At 39.8% G+C, this 12,589-nt stretch overlaps 1 protein-coding gene across 1 annotated transcript in view; it reads right to left on the minus strand.

Annotated features, from left to right (window-relative positions):
* TENM3 (teneurin transmembrane protein 3) overlaps positions 1-12,589 on the minus strand; it is a 426,084-nt gene that overhangs the window by 19,433 nt on the left and 394,062 nt on the right. Inside the window, exon 22 of the mRNA XM_023532882.1 lies at positions 1-49. Coding sequence (XP_023388650.1) covers positions 1-49 — 49 coding nt within the window. The remainder of the gene's footprint in view (positions 50-12,589) is intronic.

The raw sequence follows: 12,589 nt of genomic DNA on the forward strand, positions 1-12,589 counted from the left end.
CACTCCAGTTGGAAATGTAACATTTGTCAGACGACCTTCGCTGTCATAGCTAAATAAAAAGGCATTAACTTGGTGTTAAATAGGAAACTGTAGGTCCTTCTTATAAATATAACATGCAGCAATATTAGCTGCACAAATTTGCAAGAATATTTGTCTTTGTGTAACAGCTATGCCGAACGAGGACTTCAAACATGCTTTGAAGTAATCAAAAGCCTGTTTAACATAGAAAAACCTCACCGGTGAGAGCAAGAGTAAACAGAATAGCTCTCCATCTCAGCATATTATTCTTTGAAGTGTGACCAAAATCCTCCTGCACATCTAATTTGCTGTTTCAAAGGGAACATATTTGCTGGTATTAAATTCCTTAGTATTTCTCCATATTTTCCACAAAGTAGATTTAATTCACCGTTATATCAGTTTTTAAAGTTTTGCTAACATAAGCTATCTATGGCAGTGCAATATGAATATATATACAACTTTGTAAAACAGGTATACATGCATGTATGTATTTGCATATGTAAACATATTCTTTTAGTATCTGGAGGCATCTTCAACCAATTAATAAAATAAAGTCTTTTAAAGACTTTCTTATTTCTCAGTTATTGACATACTTTATAATGGTAAATTGGAACTTAAATGTTGGTAGGTGTGGTGATAATCTATCTGGTCTATACTGATATTATAGCAATGGGTGATATTTTGAATGGTCATTCATTATCTTTACTGAAATGAAATGTAATATTTCCTGACACTTAAAGATTATTTACTTTTTATTATACTTGATTTTTTAGCATATAAATATGAGGAACTTATAACTTAAATGTTAAGATCTATTTTAAAAATCTGTCCTATAATTATAAATATGCATTATAGATACAACATATTACTAAATAATTAATTTTTTTTATGAGTTTTCTCTTTGTGGTAGCACCAGAGAAAATTTCAAAAATGACAATGTGGTTTGAAGAAAGAAAAAAAATGCAAATACCAGATGAAAAACCAGGGATTTCCTTGGGACGACAATATACTTAAGGTTGGATTTCAGATTGATACTAAGGCTGCTTCATTAATAAAAAGTCTAAGTGAAATGGAGACAAGAACCGTGTCCTAGCTCAAATAAGCCCAGATGCAGAACTAGTAGGGAAAGAATCTAATAGTGAAATACATGTTACCAGAGGGGGAAAAGGTGGAGAGGATCATAATAATAGGTATAAATATGGGGTGACGAGGGAATAAGGGGTCGAAGAAAGCACTTAAATGATATTTTGTAATAAAAAGAGAGAGGGCTTTTGAGTATAAAAAATTAGCTTTGAAAAATAGGGTTAATAATTAGGAGAAGATCCCGGGTAATAAAAGTAGAGAAGATTCAGCAAGGGCAGTGTCATGGTAGAGCTTGGAAGGAAGGAAGGAAGGAGGAAGGAGAGACCGTGATGTCTGTTCAGGGCCAGTGATTGGTTGATCCCATTAATGCACTGGGAACAATATCAGTCAGATCATGGGTTTGACTGACTTGTTCTGACAATTTGCCATGCTGCTTAGCCAGAGGCAGGAACGGGCACTCAGGAGAGAGAAGCGCACGATGAAGAAATAAAGAGAAAGAAAACCCGCCATTAAGTGTACTCATTGTTTGGACCCATAAAAGGCAGAGCTGAAATAGAAAAGCAGGCTCCGTCCCCTCCCCACCAGCCGAAATGCCCCTAGCAGATTAAAGCATCAATGAAAGAAGCTCAGCATGGTTTATAGCTACTGTTGCTTTTTTGAAGAAATTATTGCTCCTGAAGAAACAAACATGACTAGGTCTATTTATACAATTATTTGACAAAACCAGCCTGAAGTTAAACCTTAACCTGGACATAAATCTTGCATTGCCTATGTTTCTCATACTATAATGTGAAGAATATGTTAATTGTGTTTTTAAGACGTTAACACCCTTTTGAATGCTCCTAAATAAAAGATAGTTCAGTATGCCATTACCCCCTCCTCCCCATTTTACGGATGGAAAAATGAAAACAGGATGTGGTTAAGTGACTTGGTCAGGCTCTGATTGCAACTCATGACTGGGCCATAATTGGATCTTTCAAGCGCCGGACCCCAGGCCCATTAGCCTTTGTGTAAATCACAGAACTTGATTTGAAGTGAAGGACTACAGCTTTATACAGATGATGCCACCTGCCAGCACTTTGCCGATTCCTTCTTGTCGCTGTCACTCACCTGCCCTTTTTCAACCCTTTTGCTGGTTTATGTTTTCAATCTAAAGTGGGAACGTCACCTTTCTCCTGCTGAAAGCATTTCTCCAACCTTTGCCTCTGCTCTTTCATTGGCTTTGCCACACATTCCATGTCCTGCTGGGCAGGCATTTTGTATCACAGGATGCTGAGCACACTGAGATAGAGCGCAGGATGCGGCACGTTCAGACTCTAACCTATTAGCCTTTGGTTCTTTGGGAAATAAAAATACAAGTAACCTTTGTAGGTTGTGCAATTAGGTTGACATAATGTTAAGCTGGGATCTTAGTGGCCCAGCTTGACAGTTGAGCCCTGGAAGTTCTGAATTTTGCCTTGGGAGGAGTGAATCTGAGTTAAGGCACTAATGGGGCTGAAGTGCTTGCACAAGGCAGGCCAGGAAAGCTGGTGTAAGAGCCCTCAGAGCTTCTCCTAACCAGTCACCTAACAGCTTCTAAGCTCAATGGGCCAGTTACAGTGGGAAGGGATTGTGAATATGAAGAGCACAAGGTGTCCGGTTGGGGAAAGAAGTCATTCATACATATGAAAACTTAACTATTGAAAGTGAGTGCTATGTGAGCGGTACCGACCGCCCGGCGCCTGGAGTGCAGGAAGGGGTCTTGTCATGCTGCAGCAGCGAAGGAAGGGCCACATCAAGGTGGGGACCCAAGCAGAGCCTTGAAGTCGACGCGGGCCTTGGGTAGAGAGGGCCGGGACGGCATTGCAGCCGGGAAAGGAGCAAGGGTGAGGGTGCGGAGGAACCAGGATGGAAGGACAGCGCGGCCAGGGAGCAGAGGAGCCTGGCTGGAGTGGGAGGTCCACGCAGGGTCCACCACGTGGAGGAGGGAGGCCTTGGGCGGGATCCATCACTGGGGACCGGCGAGCCGAAGAACAGTGTCGGCGGGAAAAGCGAAGATTTAATCAGGCTAACATGATAGCGAAGGAGTGTCGAAGGAGCCCAGGGGAAGGGTGACCGCGCAAGCAGTGAGTGTTTCCCAGGCTCGCACATTTTACAAACCAAGGGAAAAACAAGTCAAGAACCAACATAGAGTTTTTAAATAGAAACGATCACCCGCCAGCCATCTTCATTATTTCACAAAGGAACGTCATGTAAATGTATCGAAGATAGAAAGGACCTAACTTCAGGATGAGAGACAGTTCTTTAAAAGGAATAAGCAAAGCTTTAGGAGAAAATCGTCCACATCATTATTTATTTATTTGTCATTTCAGTGTGGATCAGTAAAAACTTTTTTTTTTTTTTTTTTTTTTTTACATATTAGCACCTATGTCAAGAGAAAATGAAAACTAGATAAGAGATGTTAAAAATACCAGAGGACTCTGGGTAAGGAAGTGAGAGATGATAAATAGTCAGGGATGACTTTCAGGTACTTTCAGAAACGCCAGGTGAATCCTTCTTTACTGGAACAAAATTAGAAATGCAACACACCAGCAAATGTCCAACTGTCCTCTGACATGCTGGGGCCCTAGGTACTAAAAGAGGCCTTCCCACCAAACATATGCCTCTGGACATATTCTCTGATAATGTGCAATCTTGTGGCTTTACTTAACGTCGCTCGGCCTTGGTGGTGAACTAGCCCCGCCTAGGTTGTATATTTGAGATGTAGTCTTCTTTCATTAGCTTTTTGAATTTACAGTGCGATAAGCTCTAGGGAATCCGAACAGAACATCAACTTCATCATCTCCATTCCACTCGTCTGGCCTTAGCCTCCGAGCTTCGAATTCATAACGCAGCACATTCTTTCTGCTTCCGATTAACCCCTCTTCACAAAGGACTCTTGCTGGAAAAGACAAACTCCCTCAGGCTCTTAATGACCTTCTGCTCTTTCACTGATGGGATGCCCTTATTTGATGTTTATCTATTTGTTCGTCTTTAATTTTGATTGCGTTTTTTGCCTAGACTTGCTGTTTTAGCCTTTGTGGTACATTTGAAAATCTCTTTTCAAGTTTCCTAAGCAGTAGGATTATCGACAAAGGCCCCAGAGATCAGAGCTTCAGCCATTTTTAGTTGAAAATGCTGTATTCGTCCCGACATGAAATTTTCCCTCTCTCCTCCTCACAGACAAGAAGTTCCCAACTCTTCAATTTTCCTTCATAATGTCTCTCGGAGATTTATCTTCCCATTCTCACAGCTGCCCTAGATTTAAAACTGGTCTTTTTGCCTCTTCCCATATTCACTGATACCAAGTTAATCTTCTGAAACACCACTATGATAATACTTCTCTGCTTAAACATCTTTAGTGACTCCTCAACTGAGAGAAAATTGACTGACTTAGATTGTTACCAACACACGTCAATAGACTATTGATATTGCAAATTTATTCAAGTGGAAACAGTGTGCAGTTCTTGAAAATTTCCTTTACAGTTCAACAACAGGATTATCTATTGTCTTCAGTGCTTTCCCGTAAGATTGCTTCTTTGATCAAATGTTATGATTTTAAAATCATCTTCTGCCTTTGAAAACAATCTGTGTAAATCTGAGCAGGGCGTTAGAGAAGCAAGTAAACCGAAGATGAGACTAAATTATAACTCTGGAGAGGTGGCGTATGTGCTTTGCCCCTGCAACCTGACATTGAACTGGCCTGTCTGAAAGATGAGACATTTACGTACTTACTCGTATGATGTTGGCAGTGCCCCTCTGCCAAACCTTTTCTCTCTCCCCCTAGGAAGAGTGAATGAGAGCCAGCTAATTGTATGTTATCACTGGTTTCTCCAGTCAAACTCAGCCTGTTTGAGAAGGCGAGGCGGCAGGAGATGTTGGTTTGGGTACACTCTGGAGGCCTCTGGATAAGATAATGATCAAATTTAGTCATGAATGGCCCTTCTGTGTCTTCCCCAGGGCCATCCCAGAATAAGCCTACTCTGAAAGAAGCTTAGTGGGGGTACATCCTGTCTGCTTTCGGACTTGAATCACAGGAAGGACTCCCATTCAAGACTCATCTAACCTATCTTCTCCCACTGTGCCCCTTACACAGAGGGAGACTCTTTTCTCCAATCTATTGCAGTTCAAATTTCCTTTCACAGTTTAACAGCCAGCAGTCCCCCTCCCCCCAAATCCCCTCAATCTTGCCATCTGTTTGGCAATGCTTTTTTTTCACAATGCTAATGTGTAACAGCTTCTTATCTGTCATTGTGGTAAAGAGGAGCACAATTACTAACCCTATCATAACAAAAACGTATGCATCAATCACTCAATCCTCACTCCTGATGAAGGACACGCACCAACAGCAAAATCAGAACAGAACCTGATTTTAACTTCTCATGGTGGACTGGCTTGGAATCCTAAGTGCAATAATGTGATTTGGAACACTAATAGCAAAAGAATTTACATTTAAGTATTCTAGGAGTGAATCTGAGATTTATGTATCTTAACAATGATCTCATAGACAAATCACAATTTCTTTGAATTCAGCAGTAATGCTGTCAGGAGGACGTACTAAAATATCAGGTTCTGGAAAGAACATGCAAAATGATTCCATCATTAAGGTAAGTAGAACAATCACTCAACTCCTAAATCATGAGTTCATCTGGTACTCAGTTGACTGCTATTTATGTATTAACAAAAATGACAGGAAAAATGCAAATAAGAAAGACAAAAGAAAGAAGGATTTTACATGATTTTTGTCTCAAGTGCTAAGAGGACCCTGATGAGAAAGAGGGAGAATTGCATGTGGGGGTGGGGGAGAGACAGGAGAGGCAGCTAACACCTACTTCAGTTTCTCTGTGGCTGTTGTATTTCATTCAGAGGTCTGTCTTGCTGATGGGCAAATTCTGACCAGTGCTTTACTCAGTAAAACCAGAAAGGGCAGTAGTCCACAGTCAGGCCACTATTGTCTTGTTTTCAAACACCTCCGATAACATGAGTTCAGGAGCACAGACAAGGACATAGCCTTCCTCACCTCCGGTCCAGCTCTTGTTTTGAACATTGAGCCTTGTGATAGATGGTCACAGACAGGCCATATTTTTCAAAGACTGAATTCAAGAAAAGTGACCCAGTGCCTCTTTCCGTACATGGTCACTACCATATCAGGGAGACCTGACAAAGCAATAATGCCCAGCTCTGAAATTCGTAGGCCTTGAGACAAAGGCAGCTAAGTCAGGACATTCCAGAATTAGTTCCCTTTGGGGTTTGAAAGATTCTGGGTTAGCCACCATTATGAGAAGAATCATATATGTCATTAAAATAAAAACTCATTTCTTGACTGAGGAAGGTTGACATGAACAAGGCTTATCTTAGTTGTTTAGATAACACGTCTTATGCAGGTCTTGAAATATAGACTTGCTAGACAGCTGATGTCAAGGGAAATTTTTGCTCCAAAGAATCTGTAAGACAGAACTGTGCATGCCCTCATCCTCCTGGATTTATTCCACAGGGCCCTGAAGTGCTCAGAGACAAATTCATCCTTCTCTTTTATCTCCTTCTTTGTATTCTGGCCCTTGTTCCACCATGCACAGACTCCCCACCCAGGAAATGGCTGTGCAATGAGTGAGGACAAGGAGGGATTTGGCAGACTTAATGGTAAGTTGGAAAGGTGTTTTTTTGTTTTTGTTTTTGTTTTTGTTTTTGTTTTTTTTCGTCCATTTGAAAAGAGAAATCAAACTTATTATTATAAATTGCTATTATAGTACCGGCATAATAGAAAAGATATTAGATTTGATAGAAATGCAATATGCCTTACAATTTTAGCAAGGGAAATTCGGTAATGTGTTAAATGATGTTTCTTTTGAAATACGCCTTGACAGGGATCTATGAAAAGTGGAAAAGAAATGTCAGAATCACAGATTTTTTAGAGTAGGAAGGGAGTTTTAATTATTAAGAGGTCTTTCATTTTATAGGGAGGGAACAAAATTTTAAAGAGGTGCTGTGACTTGCCCACAATTAGCAGTAAGTGACAAAATCAGAACTGGAACCTAAGTTTCTAAGTCCAGTGCCTTTTCAGTCATCCTATGCTGCCTCTCAGAAAAGAGACCAGGTAAAGAACATAAAGAAAGTGGCACCAAGGAACTAATGAAATGTCAATAATTTGGAAAACTGAGGTGAATATGAAATAATTGAAAGTAAAAACAACAGCAGCATTGGAGAGAATGCAGAATCTAAGGTGAAACAATATTTAGACTAAGATGTTGTCTATTCACAAGCTTTACGAGAGAAAATGAATATCGTGCCAAGTGTGAGGAGCAAGGGAGAGCAGAGGACTAGTCAAACTTGGGTAGTTAAGGAGCACAAGGGAGTAAAGAAAGGGGGTAAATGCAGAAAATGATGTAATACACAAGGGGAAGCACAGAGTTGAAGGTTTCAAAAAGTTAGGGACACAGTACCTAGTAGCAGAAGGTACATCCTCAAGGGCTAACATAGGTACCGCTTTAAGCCACAAGAAACTCCAGTTTGAAGATTCATATATGCACATTCTCCAGATCGCGTAACTAGATCTTCCACCCTCCTTTTCAGTGTGATTTCTTTCATACTCTTGACTTCAGCTCTTTCCATGGCTCTCACATCCACATCTCTAGAACTGACTTCGACTAAGTTCTAAGCAGCCATCTGTGACCACATGCTAGACTGTGCTATCGTAACCTCAAAATCATAGTTTCTAAATCTGAACTCATCATTTGTCTCCCAACCTGCTGCTCGCCTATATTTCTCTTACCCACTAAGTCCCTAAGTAAGGAGATCCTCTTTCTCCCTCCTCTCTTGCAGTCACCAAGTTACATTTCATTTCCTAATGATTAACCTACCACCTTTTCTGTAATTTCAGTGCCCATCCCTGGTTCAGGCCTTCATTTCTTAACTAGATTTACTGTCTCCTGACTCCCCCTGCCCTTTTTTTAGCCGCCTACTTTTCTGCCTCAAATCCATCCTTGGATTGTCACCAGACGGACGTGTCGCATTCCCGTTAAACTCCTTTGTCAGAGCCCTGCGTACCCGCGTGGAAGACCCACCAGACACGTCGGTACAGCCCTGCCTGATCGGAAGGGTGACCCTCCTCTCCGGTCTCGCCTTCCCACTCCCCTCCACATTCTATGCTCCGAGCTGCATGCTCTCTCCCAAACCGGCCATGCTCAGCTGCCTGCGGAAACACTCTACCTCTGCTCGCCGACCTTTATTCACACCTCTCAAGAACAAGCTTAAAATTTTATCCCCTTGGGAAGCTTTCTCACCTCATGCCTGTCCCCAGGCCCCAAACCCATTTAGGACGCTCCTCCATACCTTCGACACACATTTAACGACTCTCTTTGCACTTACTATTAGAATTATTTACTTCTGTCTCCCTCAGCGGACCCCGAGCTCCTGGAAACAAAGGTATGTGTCTTTTAGCTCTGCATTCTCCAGCATCTAACACCAGTACCTGACACATAACAATTTCTTATTGAATGAATAAGTGTATGGGTGAAGAAATGAATGCCAGGGCATTAGTGGATAAATGCAAAATGCTTGATGACCAAAGGGCATAGACAAAATTCTCAGCTTATCAATATCTATGAGGTTTAAAATAATTTAATAATTTGCCAATCAGTGTGCTTTTGCAATGTCACACTTAAAGACTCTCACTTGCTCTAAAGATTTTCATTTTCTTTAAGGCAGCATAACTGCTTTTGGAAAAAGTGCCTGGACCAGTGCCAAATGGGATTAACCGTGTCTGTGGGTATACCTTTGTGTTAAGGAGAATGACGTATACTTTAAAAATTAAGTTAAAAAAACAGAATTCTTAATTACATTAATGTTTGAATGAATTCATCTTTAATCGAATATGTACATATAGATATGTACATGAAGATAAACTGTAGAGTATAGCCTTTCTCACTAGTTCTGGATTATAAATAACCATGGCATAAACTCATTTCTTTGGGTCTTAAAGGTTTTAGATTTAGTCATCCTGACTACTTTTTCATTTAGGTAGGAACTGTCTCATGCATTTAGACACTTAGCCATTTGTCCCTTCAGATTATAACATTCTTGCAACCTTTCTTTTGTTACTATAACTCTGATCCAGCTTAAAAACATCATCTATGAGTAAAGAACTTTCTTCTAATTTCAGGGAGGGCTTATGTTTGCCTTTATTAGAACTCGGTTCCTTCCTTCTCTTTCTAGAGTTCGAAACAGAATAAGGTCTTCCTTCTAGCTGATGCATGACATGTATTCATTAAATACTTAAATTAATTATTCCTTTAGATATACTACAAGTTTTTTTCGGCCTTGGCTTTTTATACCCTTTTTCCTTAAAAGGCTCAGAGATGAAAAAAAAAAATCTTAATTTATATAGACTTAAATTCTTAAGATAGATTTAAAGGGAATAAAATTTAGTTTTTAGCCAGAGTTACAGAGCGGTATTTCTTTACATCACCATTTCTCAGAAGTTCTGAGATCTCACTTTAAGAACCACACATTTATCAAACCTGAGGCCTAGGAAGTCTTTTGAAGTGTGTGAGTGTATGTTTATGAGATGTGGTAGTGGTGTCGGGTGGGAGGCACGTGAAGAGAGGAATCAGGGTGATGTGAAAAGTGTGGGTGGTATCCTCTCAGTCTTATCTCCCTCGTAGATGGCCTCCCCGAAACCTGGGAGAGAGTTCAGAAAAGGACAATGTCCACATTAGTTCTGCATGTGCAACCTCCAGACCTGAAACCATTCTAGGATCCTGGAATACATGCTTTTCTGGGAGGCCGAAGAGTTAGGGTAGCCAGGTTTGAGGGCCGCTGAAGTTGCTTTTATTTTATTATGATGGAATGAGCCAGAGACGCCGAGAGTCTCTAAAAAAGAGCCAACTGTTAATCTTTGGTTCTGTGATTGTGAAAAATAAAATAAAAAGTTCCCTTTCACTGGTTGCCAATGTGTAAATTTCTTGCCCTGTTATTAACAATCCTTTAAAATGGCAGGTATATATAACTCAGTCTTAGGGTATATCATTTGATAATCACTGTGTAAGGGAAGCTGCTGATACACACAGCTATGAGGCTATCACATCGTCCATCTAATTTAGACAGGTACGTAATTAGTTTAAACAGGGAATTCGACACTTGGAAGCTGCATTTACTTACTCTTGAACCATTATGGAGCAATTGAGCACATCCAGCACATTAATTTTCTAAACGGAACACACCGAAAGAGTTAATGCAGTCCTGTAACTATCGCTACCCTGCAAATTCTACTAAGAATATCTCAGAAATTTTATGCTTTATTATGCACTGAGATATACAGAGAAAATCTGATGAATCTGTTTTTAATTCTTCTGGGATTTTTTTGAATGATCTAAATAAAACACGATTTCCCCATTTCCCTTTCTGCTTTGAAACCTAGACAGAACCAATTATTTCTCAAAACTAGACTGCAGAAGGAAATTGGACTAAATCAAGTATTAATAAAAGTATTATCTTAGTTATGTTCAGGTTGATGTTCGAAATGCACAGCACCCATTTTAATCAGTTGCTTACATATTTTTTATTGATGTCCCAGGAATACACATTCTGGTTAAAAATTTAAAGCCAAATTATTAAACAATTAAACAAAACAGCAAAAATGGAAATCGACTATAGCATTTCCCCACGATTTTGAGTGATCTGCTGATAAAATCTCTTATGAATCATTCTTAATGTCCCCAATTTTTCTCTCCGTGAAGACAGCAAGAAAAAGCAAAAAGAAAAACGAGGGGAGCCAAGCACCATTTTTAGATAAGTATTTATAAAATGGGCTGTTTTATCTTTAATGCAGTTTCTGTTTCAACGTTTGAGTTTTTTGGGTTGGATGTCAGACGCCTATCAAAGGAAAGGTTTTCCTCTCAGTTTTGTCCTGTGGAAGATGCCTCTACAATTTTGCTAACATCAGAAGCTATTATAGTAACACACACATAAGGAGAACATAACATGGCACTGATGTCAGGCTATTTGGACATGATTCAGTGTCAATGAGAATGGATACGTCCTTTCTAATTTGGAATAAACGTCATTGAGTTTTCCAAATTATCTGAGCTTTCTGTGCACTGTTTGGAATTTGTAGCACAGGCATCCCTCACACTGCGTCTGCTTCCTCCTCTGAGATTCTTTCTTTGATTCTCTCACAGAGTGTCAGAACCAGTGTCGACGAGACTCGTGGGTTTGCCATGGATACAGAGTTAAGTTCATTATAAAGAAATGGTTCAGAAGCTCATTCTGAAATTGCTAAGCTCGAATGAGGGACAATAAAGCACCCAAATGAGAAGCTGGAGACCCATATATACCTACATAAATGCGTTAAAGCTGCAACTCATTTATTTGCTCTGTAAATCTGAATATAACTCACAAAAGATCACAGAGTCAGCCCTGCATATAGAAAAGCTCCACATGGTCAAAGTTCCAAGATAGAAAAACCGTCACCAACCTGGTGGTGTGCATGTACATATCAGCGAGAACTCATGGCTTTTTTTTTCCATGTTGACTTCTTTAACCAGATAGAAGAGCCTCTACTATGTCTAAATGGTTTGTATTTTATGGGGCAAGCAAGCAGAGAACTGTGAAATGTCATTTACAATTAAATAATTTATTCTATTGCCTGATTCAATACACTGGATTAGCTTTTGGGTGCATTCAAGTGTAAGAACTGTGGTTTCACTTTGGGTATGAACTTTTTAAATAATAAATTTTTAGCAAGTGAGATATTTTTGGTTGCCCTGGAATTACTCTAGCCAAGGAATTATAATGTATGATAATTGTTTTTAAATGGTATGAAGAGAAGCATGGAACAGTTCTTAATACTAAGTGAAGGGAGTAACTAGGCTTATCACAGTGTCCTCACACAAGGAGACTCCATTAGCTAACTGGACATCCTGTCTACTGCACAGCAAGTCAGTGAAGAGGTGGTCTCAGACAAGACAGCTTATTCAATCAGTAATAAATATTCAGTTCACGAGACATTTCAGAGATTTCAAAGCTGAGTTATAAACCATCTGATACCCACTATAGTTTCCCTATCACACCAGCAAGTAGCATGCTTAGGAATATTGGCCACTTCTCTAACGAATCGCAATGCGGACATGTAATTACCAGCACGTGGAGAGAAACTGCTGCCAAGAAGAAAATAAAATAAAGGTCTTTGTGCTTTAAAAGCTATTGATGTTCCCTAAAAAGTCACTCTTGCCTATTTTGTTACTGATGATATGCTCGGGTCAGGTATCAGGTTTTCTTATCCTAGAATCACCCTTTCTGACACCAGGCACAGCAATATATTCCAACTGCATATGCACAGGAAACGTTTTCTGTCTTTACTCCTTAACTCCTTTACACTAACATTTCAAAAGAAAGTGCTATCAATATGAAGTCATATTTTTACTAATTATTGTGATAATAAGACCAACTGAGAAAGTCCTTATTTCATAAAGAA

The sequence above is a fragment of the Pteropus vampyrus genome, unplaced genomic scaffold, assembly GCF_000151845.1.
Source record: "Pteropus vampyrus isolate Shadow unplaced genomic scaffold, Pvam_2.0 Scaffold92, whole genome shotgun sequence".
Taxonomy (NCBI): Eukaryota; Metazoa; Chordata; class Mammalia; order Chiroptera; family Pteropodidae; genus Pteropus; species Pteropus vampyrus.